This window comes from Phyllostomus discolor, chromosome X (assembly GCF_004126475.2).
Source record: "Phyllostomus discolor isolate MPI-MPIP mPhyDis1 chromosome X, mPhyDis1.pri.v3, whole genome shotgun sequence".
Lineage (NCBI taxonomy): Eukaryota > Metazoa > Chordata > Mammalia > Chiroptera > Phyllostomidae > Phyllostomus > Phyllostomus discolor.
This window is the reverse complement of record NC_050198.1, coordinates 96049262-96065993: the sequence shown is the minus strand read 5'-3', so window position 1 is coordinate 96065993 and position 16732 is coordinate 96049262. Positions and strand designations below refer to the sequence as shown.

Below are 16732 nucleotides of genomic sequence, written 5' to 3'. Positions count from 1 at the left end.
TTTCCACAGTGGCTGCACCAGTCTGCATCCCCACCAACAATGCAAGAGGGTTCCTCTTTCTCCACATCCTCACCAGCACTTGTTGATTCATTGATAGCCATTCTGACTGGTGTGAGATGATATCTCATTGTGATTTTAATTTGCATTTCTCAGACAATTAATGACATGGAGCATCCTTTCATTTGTCTATTAACCATCTGTATGTCACTCTAGGTTATTTGTATTGATTCTAGAGAGAGGAAGGTGAGGCAGAGAGAGGGAGGGAATGAGAGACAGGAGAGAGAAAGAGAAACATTGATTTAAGAGAGAAACATCAATGTGAGAGAGAAACATCCATGGGCTGCCTCCTGTTCATGCCCTGACGTGGGATCGAACCCAAAACCCAGGTATGTGCCCTGGCAGGAATTAAACCTGCAGCCTTTTGGTGTAGGGGATGATACTCCAACCAACTGAGCCACTTGCCAGGGCAGCCCTTGCTCATTTTTTAATTGGATTGTTTGGGGTTTTCTGGTGTTGAGCTGTGGAAGTTCTTTATAAATTTTAGATGTTAATCCCTTATCAGATGTGTTATTGTCAAATATGTTCTCCCATTAGGTGGGTTGTCTTTTCATTTTGTTGATGGTTTCCTTTGCTGTGCAAAAACTTTGTAGTTTGATGTAGTCCCATTTGCTTATTTTTTCTTTTGTTTCCCTTGCCTGAGGCAACATATCATAAATAATTTTGCTGTGAGAAATATCTGATTTTTTTCCTTCTCATGTTTTCCACTAGGATTTTTTATGGTTTTGAGTCTAGCATTTAAGTGTTTAATCCATTTGGAGTTTATTCTTGTATATGGCATAAGAAAGTGGTCTAGTTTCATTTTTTGTGTGTATTTCTCCAATATTCCCAGCACCATTTATTGAATAGACTGTCATCACCCCACTGTATGTTGCCTTTATACATTTTTCACCTATTTTAATTGTTTCCTGTGAAACAAATCCACAGAACTCCTCATGTCACCATTAGTTCTGGAGACTTGAAATCCAGATTCAATTTTCTGTGCTTACAACCTAATCTGACATTACCCTTTGTACTGATCTCTGAGATTCACTTTCCATACTCACTTTCCTGTGAGGCAGTTCTGGGTTAATGGGCCACTGGACACATACTTATGTAAATATACTTGTTATCCACTCACCCTCATGGGCATACTTGCACTCTTGTTTCTAGACTTCCATTATCAGATATCTAGTTCTAATTGTTGAACTTTTGTCTACTATATATTTTAACAACAACTTGGAGTGAACTTGACTCATCTTTCCCTAATATCTTTTCCATTGCTTAATTTTTTCCTTTCCATGTTTTGAACCTCTTTACCATCTTAGATTTGATAGCCTTCTGCTTCTTAATGTGCTTCTTAGCCCCTCAATTTTTGACTCTTGAAATTCTCTTTTCACTACCTACCTCACTTATATTCTTCCTCCACACTTAATTTTGAATATATTGTGGTCAAATATGGCTTAGAGGCAGTTATGTGGTTTAAGTCTCCATTAGGAAACCAATTTTGTAGAATGCTAATGATAGGGAAATTTTGGACAAGGAAGAAAATACTACTCTAAGATTTTATTTATTTATTTTTAGAGAGAGGGGAAGGGAAGGAGAAAGGGAAGGAGGGAAACATCCATGTGTGGTTGCCTCTTGCTTGCTCCCTACTGGGAACCTGGCCCACAACCCAGGCATGTGCTCTGACTGGGAATCAAACCACCAAGCCTTTGTTTCGCAGTCCAGTGCTCAGTCCACTGAGCTACACCAACTAGGGCCTAAAAATCCTGCTTTATACCAAATGCATTCCCCAGATGATCTCATTTTGGTTATAATGCTACTCCTCCAACCTTCACTTGTCCAACTCTTTAAAGATAAACTGCAATATTGTTAGGAAATCTTCAAGGGCTATTTAAGAAGTCATAATGAAGAGGATGTATTTGAGTTACTGTTTTCTGAATCCAGATCTCAGGATCGCTTGGGATGGTTTTATGCTGGTACTTATATAATTTCTATAGGTATATTTTAATTTAAAAACTTACTCTGTTCACCAATTAAAACCCCTAGTGATTTCTGAAGGTCTTGCAAATGTAAGTATAGGTTTTCCTGCTTATGTGTTAAAATGCCCTTCACTTTCAAAGTATAAAGAATTACAAATTAATGCCCTGGTTGATGTGGCTTGGTGGGCTGGGTGCCAGCCTATGAACTGAAAGGTCACCAATTTTGTTCCCAGTCAGGGCACATGCCTGGGTTGCAGGCCAGGTCCCCGTGGGGGGCCTTGTGAGAGGCAACCAGTATCTCTCACATACTGATGTTTCTCGTCCTCTCTTTCTTCCTCCCTTCCCTTCTCTGTGAAAATAAATAAATAAAATCTTTAAAAAGAAACAAGAATTACAAATGAAATAAGCAGACACTCCCAAGGGAGGCAGTGACATCCCGTATCACTGCTTCCCTTTTTCTCATTCACAGAACTTACTACTGATTTCACCCACATGTGTAGGGAGGAAAATCTAAATCTTCAACCAAACGTTCTTTCTATATGACATACATACAAAACGCCTCTTTGAACTCTGGCTGTAGCTGCTATTTGTGGAGCCTGTCACTGTCTGTATTTCTGCATTCTACTTGTGGTCAACTAAAAGCCTTGGCTCAGAAAGTTTCCAAATTCCACATTGTGGCATTCCAAGCTGCTCTCTGCTGCTGTTTTCCCAAGCAGCCCACAATTATGTCATGGTTTTTGAGGCTATGCTTCAGTGCATACTTGAGAGTATTTTTTATGCCGCCCCTGCTTATGGTTAAGCCATAAAGCTCGCCATACTGAACATACTTGGTATCCGCCTGTCCTTGCCATCTTTGCACATGTCATCAATGACATAGACCAGCTGACTTCCAAAGTCTCAGAAATGGTGGTCCTGTTTTGCCATTTCACATTAAGCATGACTCCAGCTCTAACAATAAAATAGCTCCATGAGGTAGATGTGGCCAGTGTGGCAGGTGTGAATTTCTAAGTCATGCAAAAGCTGGACACAGCTTGCTTTGTCCATTCATAAGAACCAATTCTGTAAGCTTCTATTTTTCTAGTTCTGTTCTGGAGGTTAGGAATAGAATCCAATCTAGGAAACAACCAGAGCAGAAGTCCATTTTCCCCCTTGTTTAGTTTTAGAGAGAGGGGAAGGGAAGGAGAAAGAGAGGGAGAGAAACATCAATGTGGGGCTGCCTCTCACACGCCCCCTACTGGGGACCTAGCCTGCAACCCAGGCATGTGCCCTGACTGGGAATCAAGCTAGCAACCCTTTGGTGTGCAGGCTGGTGCTCAATCCACTGAGCTATACCAGCCAGGGCCATCACTGTAATCTTAAAGAATGAGTCTAGTTCAGTGCCCTCTATATAGTAACTACTCAGTGTTTGCTCCTCGGATAACAACACTGTGAATGACCTTCTCCAGATCTTTGCAAATCAGAGCAGGTTGACTTGAGTTTTCTTGTAAGATTAAAAGTGTGTTCAATTCCAGCTTCTGTGTCCATTTTATATCCATGACATAACCATGGAAGTAGTTTGGGCAGTTCTACTTCGATAATCGGTACTGAGATGGGATAATCACTTTTTCCTATGGTGGAATCACATGGAAATTTTTCTCAATATCTCAGAATAGAAATGCTTTCATTTTATTTGAAGGTGCCAGCTGATTACTGATGGGTGGTGTTATGACGGCTGTCATTGCAATAAGAAAAATAGATTTATTAAAGAACATTGAAAGAGGTGTCTTTCTTTAATAATCGGTGATTTGTCAATTTTAGAAAGCCTGGTAGGTAGGTACCCACCATCTCTTGAGACAGATGAAGTACCAATTTGTATAAACAGATTAACTCTAGGAATGACAGAATCAAGATAAAAAATGCTGTCTATGTGAGAGCCCTGTTCTACCAGTAGCAAAAGGGGACTTCTTAGCCTTTTCAGTCTCCAGATAATGGACAGGTTGAGGACTGAGCAATAAAGCAGTTTCTCAATATGTGGTTTAAGGATGATTTGCATGAGAATCCCATACTTGGTGAGTCGAAAAGTCATATTCTGTGGTCCCACCTTAGTCTACACAATCTAAATTTGGAGAGGGGGAGACCCAGGATTCCACATTTAAAAAAAAAGAGATTTATTTATTTGTTTATTTATTCATCTCTGGACAGAAAGGAAGGGGGAGAAAGAAAAAGAGAGAAACATCAATGTGTGGTTGCATCTCCTGCACCCCCAACCAGGGACCTGGCCAGCAACCCAGCCATCTGCCCTAACTGGGAATCGAACCGGCAACTCTTTGGTTCACAGGTCAGCACTCAGTCCACTGAGCCACACCAGCCAGGGCAAGAAGTTCACATTTTAACACTTCTTCCTAGTGATCCTGATGCTTGCTAATGTTGGAGAGCCCTGACCTACAGTCTCTCATTCTTAAGATCCCTTTGATTTGATTACCACTGGTAGTGTAATGAATCCTTAGTCTACCTGTCCATTGCTGATCCTGAGAAATGAGGTCCAATTACAGTCGAATGAAATCCTGCCTTTAAGGAATGGGTTACTGATAGTCCTATTATTCTTTCAACACATAGATACTTATCAGGGGCTTACTATGTGCCAGGCCTAGAGCTAGGCACTAGGTATACAAAAATGGATAAAATGTATTTCATACGATTGAATAGATAAAATGAATTAAACTTATTCTATCTTATGGTAAAAAGAGAAAAATCCCTAATAATTTTGTGGGTTTAGATATTAATTAGGAAAAAATGTTTGTAACAATATGTGGAGAGTCACTGGCACTACGGGATGCATCCCTCCTGGCTCACTGTTAATGAACTGTTTCCAGCTGAGATGCCTGTAATCTGCAGGTGCTGTTTACCATGTAATTTTACCATAGGAAACAAGGGTGTAATCAGTTAATAAAGTGTAAAGAATTAGATTTTTTTCTCCCTTGAGCAACATGCTAGGCTGTGGCCAACATTTCTGATGCCTCCTCTCTTGAGCAACAGGGAAGCCATATTTGAAGAGAGAAAGTAGTTTCGTTCATATTCTGCAACTTGCCTCTAAAGGCTGTGCTAGTGAATGCAAAACTCAAGCTAGACTTTTTGTGTGAGTGTCCACTGATTTTTGTCCTAACCATTATACTACACAAAGGTTAATTAGTTTTCCTTCCTTCTCCCTCCTTCATCTAATTTAGACCCAAATAAGGGTACTGTGAAGAGGGATCTGCTTCCAGTTTAAGCAGTGTTTTGTGTTGTTTTCTTCCAGTTTTTATTGAGCAAATAGAAACTGTATTCAAAACATTTTTATACATGGGCCCCTTCCAATAAACACTTGATTTATGAGTGCCCTGTACTCATTGATAGCCTCTCTCAAGGGACTTGAAGTTACTCCTCCTACCCATGGAAACTGGTCTTGTTTCTGCTATCTGCAGGAGTTTGTTTCCCTCAGCCCTGCCCCCTGCTCCTCCTCACCCCACTTCCCTGAACTTGAATTCTCATAAGTTCATATCAGACCCTTTGGAACAATTAATATGTAAGCACGATCTCCTACTGCACCATCAGGATACAAGAAGGCTCTGAAGACACTGCCAGAATTCCCATGGGAGGTGAGCCCATGAGGGAACACTATGACTATATAGGAAATTCAGAATTGTAGTTGTGTTGTGGGGTGGGGGGTGGTCTTCATTTGGACTTCAAAATTCTTTTCCCCTAGAAATGGTGTTATCCTGTAATAACACACCCATGGATAATTCAGTTACCTGAAAAATTAACTCTACCTCACAGCCAGGACTTGAGCAATAAACAAATGCTCTCTAAGCTCCCAGAGAATGTGCATCTTATTTATTGAAAAAGCCATTCCAAAACTCATTGGCTGCCTTTTTATCCTGTTTGTACATGTTTCTAGTTAGTTTTCATGAAGTGGCAAGCCTATAACATTATAAATAGCAAATTTAAAGAGACCAGATAAGATGTTACAAGTAGGTAAAGTGAAATCGGATAGTTGACAATAAGGTAAGAGACCAAAAAAATTAAAAAGAAGCTTAATATTTCAAAAAGAAACCACAACAAAACAGTAGTTTACATCCTCAAAAATATTGACAATATCAGTGTAATGAAAATGCAGAGTACTGGGACCTTCATTTGTTGCTGATGGGAGTACAAAATGGTCCAGTCACTCTGGAAAACAGTTTGGCAGTTCCTCACATCAAACCCTTACTAAATAACCAGGAGGTTGCACTCCTTGGTGTTTTTCTGAGAAAAATGAAGACATAAGTCCCCAAGGAGACTTGTACATGAGTTCACATATCAGCTCCTTTCATAATAGCCCCAAACTGGAAATGACCCGAATGTCCACCAACAGGTGAATTCACTGAAAAGTTATGATCCATCTCTCCACTAAAATACAACTTGGCAATAAAAAGGAATGAGCTAGTGATACCCACAACAAGATGGAGGAGTCTCACAGAGATTATGTTGAATGAAAGTAACACACAAAAGTCATACAATCATATTGTATGATTCCATTTATGTTGCATTCTAAAATAGGAAAAGCTAAGCTACAGTGATAGAAATCAGGACAGTGGTTGCCTGGGGTGAGGGTCACACTGAAGAATGACTAGAAGATACACAAAAAAAAATTCTCAGGTAAAGGAAATGTGCTATGTCTTGATTTGGATGGTGGTTATAAAAGTATATACATTTTTTGGGACTTCCGGCAAGATGCAGGAATGGGTGGATGCACCGTACCTCCTCGTACAACTAAGATTAGAAAACCAATAATTTACAACGATAATTTGCTGTCAGAATGGCGCCCAGATCCGGCAGAGGATTTATCTGAATGGAAATCGGGCAGCCAAGATGTTGAAGTAGACGCGTTCATCCGGACTGGTGGGAGAGGACGAGCCGGCGGGCGCGGGGCTGGCTCGGGTCGGCGGCGGCGGCGGCGCGCGGAGGTTGGGGGAAGGTTTGGCGCAAGATCGGCGCAGGAGCCATCCGGGGGCGCAAGAAGGCAGCGGTGATCCCTGAGTACGCAGGCTGCGGCTGGCAGACCCGGAGGGGTGGCGATTGTGGACCAGGGCAGAACTCACAGCCCGGAGGCCCAGACAGGGGTCTGAGTCCAGGAGAACGGGACTATCGCCATTGTTTTCTCCCGCCCCGCTCCCGCCCCACCCCCACATATAACGTCACAATCTAGCGACTGGGGTGCCCAGCCCCGGTGAGCACCTAAGGCTCCGTCCCCCACCGTAACAAGAGCAACCAGACTGGAAAAAAAAAAGGAGAGACAGGGGGGAAAAAAATATGTTTTCACCAGAGCAGATCAGTCCCCCAGGACTCATCCTTCTGAGCGACCAAGAATTAGCCAATCTATCACATGCACAGTTCAAAACACTGGTGATCAGAAAGCTCACAGAACTGGTTGATTTTGGACGAAATTTAGATGAAAGAATGCAGATTACCATAAAACAGATGCAGGAAGACACGCGGAGGAGAGCCAATAGTGAAAGGAAGGAATATGAGTCTCAAAACAATACAGTGGACCAGAAGGAAGATAGAATCAACCAAGCAGGAAAGCATGATGAAATAAGAATCCAAAAAATTGAGGAAAAGATTAAGAGCATCCAAGACACCTTTAAACGTTCCAATATCCGAATTATAGGGGTACCAGAATCGGAAGGGGAAAAGCAACAGATTGAGCACATATTTGAACAAATAATAAAGGAGAACTTCCCCAATCTGGCAAAGGGAACAGTCTTCCAAGAAATCCAAGAAGCTCAGAGAGCCCCAAAGAAGTTGGACCCAAGAAGAAACACACCAAGGCACATCATAATTACATTAGCCAAGGTAAAAACAAAGGAGAGAATCCTAGAAGCAGCAAGAGGTAAGGGGACAGTCACCTACAAAGGAGTTCCCATCAGACTGTCAGCTGATTTCTCCAAAGAGACCTTACAGGCAAGAAGGGGCTGGAAAGAAATATTCCAAGTCATGAAAGACAAGGACCTACATCCCAGATTGCTTTATCCAGCAAAGCTCTCATTTAGAATGGAAGGGCAGATAAAGTGCTTCTCAGATAAGGTCAAGTTAAAGGAGTTCATCATCACCAAGCCCTTATTTTATGAAATGCTAAAGGGACTTATCTAAGAAAAGAAGATAAAGAAAAGACATGTATAGTAAAAGGACAGCAAACTCACAAATATTAACAACCACACCTAAAGCAAAACCAAAAGAAACTAAGTAAACAATTAGAACAGGAACAGAACCACAGAAATGGAGGGCACATGGAGGGTTAGCAGCAGGGGGGTGGGAGGAGGAGAGAGGGGGAAAAGGTATAGAGAATAAGTAGCATAGAATGTAGGTTGAAAATAGATAGGGGGAGGGCAAGAATAGTACGGAAAATGTAGAAACTAAAGAACTCATAAGTATGACACATGGACATGAACTAAAGGGGAAAATGTGGGTGGGAGGGGGGTACAGGGTGGAGGGGAGAGAAGGGGGGAAATGGGACAACTGTAATAGCATAATCAATAAAATATATTAAAAAACAAAACAAAACAAAAACAAAAAAAAGTATATACATTTTTCACAACTCTTCATAGTCTATGTTTACAATGGGTGCATTTTGTTGAATGGAGATTACAACAAATTTTCACAAAGTACAAAACGGAACAAAGGGGAACAATCTTTCAGAGGCTATATCCCCCGTACAGTAAAAAGTCACCATTTCTTAACATGATCTACTGACTAGATCAGCCCTTAGAATGTCTAACCCTAACCCTAACCCTCATGCTAACATACATCCTCCAACCCATTACCACTTCTTTTAAATTACTTGTATTTCCACAAGCTGTGAATTTCTCTTTCCTCTGAACCTTTATGTACATTGCTCCTTGTATTTAGAATTCCTTTTTAGTTTCCCATTAGTCACTAAATCAACGATATCCTTTAGGATTCCCAGAGGAAGTGCCTCCAAGAAGCCTTGTCTACTTTCAGTCTGTGTTAGATGCTTTTCCATTTAATCCTGGAGAACCTTCTGTTTCTCTCTAGCAAAGCATGTATTGCTCTTTAATGGAATTATAATTGTTGTGAGAAACCTCAAAACCTTAAATGGACTGGGACCATTTAATGTACAAATAGTCTCTTATATACTCAGTAAGCCATGAGTTAAAATAATTTTCCAGATCAATTTCTATCCAAAATTATTGTACTAAGTTTCAGCCCTCTCAGTTACCAAGAAAACTTCTGTCCAGCATCACTTGTGTTTTTGGAGTTGCAAATGACTGAGATTTCATTGTAAATACAGTTCGGGTTTTTAGTAGTAGTAAAATAGCTGATTTTTGTATGGGTGAAGTAATTTTCTATGGGCTTCATTTGGAAATTTAGTCAGATTTTATTATGTTGATTTTATGGGAAAATGCATTTTACATTCCAATCAAGTGACTCAAAAATACTGCTCAGTTGAACCATGTGAAATTGCTGATACTCAACCTTTTTTGACATACATAAGTGAGTTTCATTTGATTCAACCTAAATGTTTTAAAATTAATCTCATGACAAGTTGGAGATTACCTAAACATTCATTTCTTAACTTTGTATTTCACATATGCATATATTCTGCAAGATGCCAATCTTGTACTTTAAGGCTGTTGGGTATGATTCTTCTATGTAAACAGTAAATCACAGAGTTTTGAAGAAAGTTTGTGTAGAATTTTTGTTTCAATTAATGATAGATACAACAGACATGAGATTCTGAAATTGTTTATCTTTGCACATTTATACTAGGATGAAAATGCAGATTTATTTCTCCTTTTTTAACCCCCAAGCTACCTAACCAGTCTGTTTGAAAGATTGATTTTGATAATAGTAATAACTAACATTTATTGAATACATATTACATGCTGGGTACTGTGCTAACCCTTTAACTACTTTATGAGCAAAGTACTCTTTATTGTCCCTATTTACAGAAGATGAAATTAAAACTGAAGTAACTTGCCCAAGATCACACAGCTGTAAATGGCAAAGTCAGGTTAGAATCATTGTCATTTCTACTCTTGTGTCCACTATTTACTGCAAGCATATTTTTTAACAACAAAGAGGCACTCACGCTGAAAGAGTATGACTCATTTCAGGTACTACATATTTAAGTGATGATTATCATTAGTGGATCCACGCCCATTCACTTATGAAACAGATTGTACTATTAGGAGACATCATCATAAGAAAGAAGACTCATGCAGGGGTGTTTGACCTTTTGGCATCTCTGCGCCACACTGGAAGAAGAATTGTCTTGGGCCACCCATTAAATACCATTGCAACACTCAGTCACAACTAAATCTCATAACTTTTAAAAGACTTTATTTAATTTTGAGAGAGAGGGGAAGGGAGGAGAGAAACATCATTTTAGGGATTCACCATGCCTCCAACTGGGGACCTGGTCCACAACCCAGGCATATGCCCTGACTGGGAATCATACTGGTGACCCTTCCTTTTCCAGGCTGGCACTCAATCCACTGAGCCACACCAGCCAGGGCAAAATCTCATAATGTTTTAAGTAAATTTGTGATTTTGTATTGGGCCAAGTTCACAGCCATGCTGGGTCGCATGCTGGCCTCAAGTTGGACATCCCTGGTAGAGGATGAAGTACCAAAATGAGTCTTATAGACCCAAGTGCTGTAGGAGTTCTATAAGAGTCAAGAGCAAAGAATAAGTGTGGTGTTTTTTTTCATGTTTAACTACCAGAAGAACATTGACATTAATGGCATCTTCTGGTCATAATTGAATGCACAGCCTTGTGGAACAAATGAAAAGTTTAGTATAAAAAGGAATGTGGAAAAATCATGGATATATGATAATGATGTCCAAGAGGGAGTTGTGAACTGAAGTCTAATTCTGGGCAGTCCTCAGATGTATAGGAGGGACATTAGATATCCATGACTATCCTCTCTGAATCCCAGAACTATATGGAGGAATGGGACTTGAAGGATTAGGCATTAGATATTCAGAACAGAAGAGTGGAGATTCACAGCTTACCCAAATTTCATGACTGGAATAATAATGGTCACAAAAATAAAAGAATTTGTATCGTAGCAGGGAAGATGGGCCCAGGGTTTAGACATACTGAATTTAAGGCAAAGGTAAACTGTCTACAGAAAACTAGTTTTGTCATTTTTCTGTATCTCAGCTGTGGTTGACTGGGGTCAAGCTTTTATTCATCTACTTGTTATTTTTACAGATGGCCCTTTTGAATTTTTTCTTCCCTGAAGAAAAGTCATACTCTGAAGCAGAAAGTAGGCGTGTTCGCCGCAATAAAAGAAGCAAAAGCAGTGAAGGAGCAGATGGTAAGTCTCCTTGAGTGATGCTTTATCGTCTGTCAGTTAATGAGAATACCTTCTGAGAACTAACTTCTCAAGTGTGCTCCACCATCTCATATTTTTTCCACAGATTCAAGGTCACAGCAGAAGGCTTTTCCACACTAGCCTACTTATCAGTCATTTGACATAAAGTGGATGGTACAGAATCCTCTCTCCTGCTTCAGTCCTTTCTCAGTATATCCAAGAGCCATGGTAGCATTTGTATCGTTCAAGATTGCTCTGTAAAAGGGCCTCCTCTTTCCTGGGGACATGGTATATCTACTAAGGCTACCAAGAGGATTCAGTACTATTCTTGGAATTAACATAGTGTTGTCCCATGCTGGCACTTGTGTGATATCTTAATTCCAATGATAATCATGTCAATGTTGGTATCTGCTACCATGCTCAAATATGAACTTGACCTTCTAGAACTCACAACTTCCTTGAGGATATGAATTTCTCTTTGCATAACTCCAGAATCTAGACTAGTATCTGGCAAATTGTTGGTGTGGTTTTTTTTAAAATATTTTATTTAGTTATGTTTAGATAGAGGGGAAGAGAAGGAGAAAGAGAGGGAGAGGAACATTAATGTATGGTTGCCTCTCCCAGGCCCCCTACTGGGGACCTGGCCTGCAACCCAGGCATGTGCCCTGACTGGGAATCAAAACAGTGACCCTTTATTCATAGGCCCACATTCAACCCACTGAGCTATACCAGCCAGGGCTGTTGGTGTTTCTTGTGTAAGTTAATGATGCCTGTTCCTTCTTCAGCTAGGTTATGATATACCTTGAAAACAGTCCTTATTCAGAGTAAAATAGACTTAACTAGTAATGCATTTTGTGGGGCCTAACAAAATGTTGAGTGAGCTCCTGGGCCAGGTCTTTGAATCACTATATTCCAGTGTTACTGTGTCAGTTGACAGGACACTGCCTCTTTGCCATAGACATTAGGAGAAGACATGGCTCTGGGCTGCTGCAGCACCATCTGGATTCAGAGAGAGCATGTGCCGGCTACCTCTACCAAAGGTGTATGTCTGGGGTTTACAAAGCACTCGGCCTTTATAAAGATGAAAATGAGTTATTAAAGCTGACCTTTGTCAATGTGAGTAAGGGCCCATGATGTCGGCACTTCCAGGAGGCATGTGCTAGTATAGAAATGGGACCAGGACTTTCTCATTAGAGGCCAGAAGGAGAGAACTGGATGAAGTCTGACAAAGAGCTCAGAACAAGGATGCTGTGATTAAAAAGAGAAAGGGTCAGAGAAATTAGTTAGGTAAGGTGTCCCAGTCAATGGAGGTGGCAGCAGCTTGAGCCCTTGAATGGAGAACTGGTCTAGTGGGGCTACAGAGGATAATTTGCATACAACGGATGACCAAGTTTCAGCCTAGGAGATGGGGTCTGTGAAGTAAAAGCACCTGTTACTTGCATACTGCTTGCAGCCAGTTTCCAGGAAGTGTTTGGAAGGCTATGTGGAAACTGAGAACTGGGAGTCATTGTCACTCTCCTCTCCCCATTACCTCACCCTTTGGTGCATGTAGGTCTTACCACCATTGACCCTCCCCGTGAGGCTGCTCCCAATACCAAGAAATCTTTCATATTCCCTAACTGCTAAGGAGGAGAGCAGAGAGATGATAAGAGCAATATGGCAAAGACTTCCCTTCCTCCCCAAGTAGAAAGTCTAGAAGTTTCTAAAGTTTCCTCTTTAAAAAAGAGGAAAAGTTCCAACTTTGGAGAAGTTGGACTCCCAACTTTTCTCTTCCACTTTCCTAAACCATTTTATCTTTATGTGGCTACAACCATCTCTGCTACTGATCTTTCATGCAGTGTTTATTCTGTTTTGGTACAAAATAGTATGTCTCTGGTGAAGTCCAAAGCTGCTGGCACTAGTTTTCAGCACTTCTTAGCTGATTTCTTCACAATCTGATGGTGTAGTCACTCAACTCTACTCAATCTGTGCCAGTCACAGATTTTTTTTGTCAGACTGGGAGGAATCCAAGAGCCACTTAGAGAGTTAGGAGTATGGAATGTCTATGAGTCCTGGCATTTGATTACATTTCCAGCTGTCCACCTGGTATCCTATCCAACCATTTCTTTCTTTTTTTTTAAACATTATTGATAGAATTTCTTTTTTATTGAAGATATATTTTATTTATTTTTAGAGAGGGGGAAGGATGGGAGAAACAGGGAGAGAAACATCAGTGTGTGTTTGCAAGAGAAACATCAGTGTGTGGTTGCCTCTCACATACCAAGCAGGGACCTGGTCTGCAACCCAGGCATGTGCCTTCACTGGGAATCGAACCAGTGACCCTTTGGTGCACAGGCCAGCACTCAGTCCTCAGAGCCACACCAGCCAGGGTGCAACCATTTCTTTAGATGCAGATTCTCCAATGAGTTAAAGAGTGACAAGCTTGACAAGCTAATCCAAGTCTACTTTACTTTTGAACCATTTCTGTTACTCTGCTAAGTGAGTGTATGCTGTATTTATTCGATGCACTTATCAAATATTTACTGAGGAAATACTTTTATAATACTAGAATGGAAATGCTGTAAGGACATTGTCATGTGTCTGTTGTGTTTACTTTTATCTCCCCATTGCCTTGAAAAGGACCCAACACATGGGAAACCCTCAATAAATAGTTCTTATTATCTTCAAAAAGCTTAAGTTCCAGTATAAAGAGGCAAGCAATGAGATAAATTGGCTGTAAGTGTTGTGGAGAAAAAGATAGCAGGGCAAGAGGGAGAGAAAATGGTGGGGTGTGTGATAATGTGGTCACAGAAGGTCCCTGTAATCAGGGACCAATTAAGAGGAAACCAGAATGAAATGAAGGTGTGAGCCATGCAAACAGTTGGGGGTGCGTGGGCATAGGAGGAGATAAGAAACAGTAAATGTAAATGTTCTGAAGCAGAAGAATGCTTGGCATATTCTAGAAAGATCAGTATTCCTGGAAGCAGAGTGAACAAGAGGAAGAGGGAAGGAGATGATATCAGAGAGCAAAGTTCAATCTAGAAGTGTGTAGGGCAAGATAAGGACTCCAACTTTTACTCTGCCTGAGAGGAGCAACCATTGGAAGATTTTGAGCAGGGCAGTGACCCAATTTGACTTATGTTTTAACCAAATCCCTCTGGCTGCTGTATTCAAAACAGCTGCAGGGAGAAGGACAAAAGCCAGGAAGACCTGTTCAGGGAGTGTATGGAAAATTTAGTCAAGAGCCCTGACTCGTGTGGCTCAGTGGACTGAGTGCATACCTGTGAACCAAAGGGTCTCTGGTTTGATTCCCAGTGAGGGCACATGCCTGGGTTGTGGGTCAGGTCCCCAGTAGGGGCCATGTGTGAGGCAACCACACATTGATGTTTCTCTCACTTTCTTTCTCCTTCCTTTCCCCTCTCTCTAAAAAATAAATAAATAAAATTGAAACAAGATAATGATGCTGCATTAGACCAGGATGGAGCCACAGGGATGATAAGTGGCAAGATTTGGGAGAGATTATCAAGGAATAGCTGACAGGGTTTTTGGTTTCATTAGATGAGGGTTATGAGTGACAGAGAAGAGCCAAGGAGAACCCCCAAGTTTGGGACATAAGAGTATTGCCATTTCTGAGGTGAACAAACAGGGTAAAGGGATGTAGAGAAGGAATCAAAAACTCAGGCGTGCCAAGTTTGAGGGGCCTGTTGGACAAGCATGTGTGTGTTAAAGAGGCAGCCAGATGTGTAAGTCTACACTGCATATCATTATGTCTGAAGACAATGAGTTGATTCTGTTTTCCAAAAGTAAAGAACTTCTCATTGAAGAAGTGACTCAATTTATAAACCATGTGAACAGAGGAAAAGGAGGATGGGAGATAGAAATCAGAGTGGAGTGAATTAAGGCCAAAAAGAAAAACAATCCTGTGTTGATTCTAAAGGTACAAGTTACTTGATATACTGTTAACAGAAATGTAGCTAACCAGCTCAGATTTACTTCATAAGTATCAAAGAAAAAGAAATTTACCTTGAACATTTAAGAATATGACAGAGATTTCAGGAAGAAAACATCCTTCTAAGGTCAAAAATGAACAGAAGTTTAAAAAGAGAGCAGGAAAAATCCATTCTGGCTCCTTGTATAATTTTTTTGATCCTTTACTATCCTTTAATTTCACTTCAGTTCTGAAGAAAATTTTTTTGGTTATATAACAAAGCCTTCGCGGCACACTGGAAGAAGTGTAAAGATGAGTAAGTACCTCAGAGAAGCTAAATGAAGGGGCACATATATTTATAGGCAACAGGTAAAAATGAAACAAAGGCAACAGTACATAGAAGACAATCAAACATTTGGTACATGAATGAACAAACAAATGTGGGGTAGAGCTCTAGATTTTTTTATGTAGGAACTATAGATAATAATTTTGATGATCTTCACTAATCCATGTGGGAGACAACTTTTTTACAAAATGGTTCATTCACACTGAGGAAATGCAAGGGATGTTGTAGTGATCCTTAGGAGCATGCATATTTATTTCAGAGGGAGGGGAAGGGAGGGGAAGAAACATCCATGGATTGCCCCTTGCATACCTCCATCTTGGGACCTGGCCTGCAACCCAGGCATATGCCCTGACTGAGAATCGAACCATCAAACTTTTGGATCACATGCTGGTGCTCAGACCACTGAGCCACACCAGCCAGGACTATACCCAATCCTTCTGACTCACTATTCAAGAAAGGGTTTCTTCATTTGGATTATCCTATAAATGAAGGCATTGACTAGGAAGCTGGCATCCCAAACACAGGGGTAGTTCCCCTCCAATATAAATCTTGGTACTTTATAACTTTCAACTCTTACAAAATAAATGAAGTGTTTTTCTTTACTATATCTTTGCCTTAAATTCACTGTTCCTGTTTTGAGTTGTCCAAAAGTGCTGAATACAGGTTTTACGTTCATTTTTGCCAATTATATGCTAATTATATCGTTCTGCAAGGAAAGCATGATCCCTCCATTGTAAGTACTGTGAGCCACAATAGTTCCAGAAATCTCTGCCAGAATTTCCTGCTGAGGCCCATCCTTGTGATATGTCTCTGAAGTAATAATAGCTGTAGGTAGCTTCCATGGTCATCTCTTGCAGGGTACTCCAGAAATCTGCACAACTTTATTTCCTAGTTAGAAAATTTCTAGTTATGGAATATAACCAGATGGTCATGAGGTCTTTGAAATCAGAGAACATGAATGTGAAATTCCCATGGAGATAGTTTCCATATATTAAAAATATTATTGTAAAGCCATTTGTTCTCTTCCTGTGGGAGGATTTTCAGGAATCAATCAAAATATTAATAAGTTTCTACACCCACCCTCTTCCCATGTTTCTGTCTTAGTAAGATGATCAAAATA

General features: G+C 40.5%; 1 protein-coding gene across 5 annotated transcripts in view; it reads left to right on the top strand.

Moving 5' to 3' along the window:
• Positions 1-16732, top strand: part of EDA (ectodysplasin A) — a 311653-nt gene that overhangs the window by 221608 nt on the left and 73313 nt on the right. For 4 of the 5 annotated variants that reach the window (XM_028523275.2, XM_028523274.2, XM_028523273.2 and 1 more), the window contains exon 2: positions 11257-11362. In XM_028523275.2, coding sequence (XP_028379076.1) covers positions 11257-11362 — 106 coding nt within the window. Of the gene's footprint in view, positions 1-11256; positions 11367-16732 lie in introns of all 5 variants that reach the window. The other variant, XM_036016971.1, reaches the window with a different exon arrangement.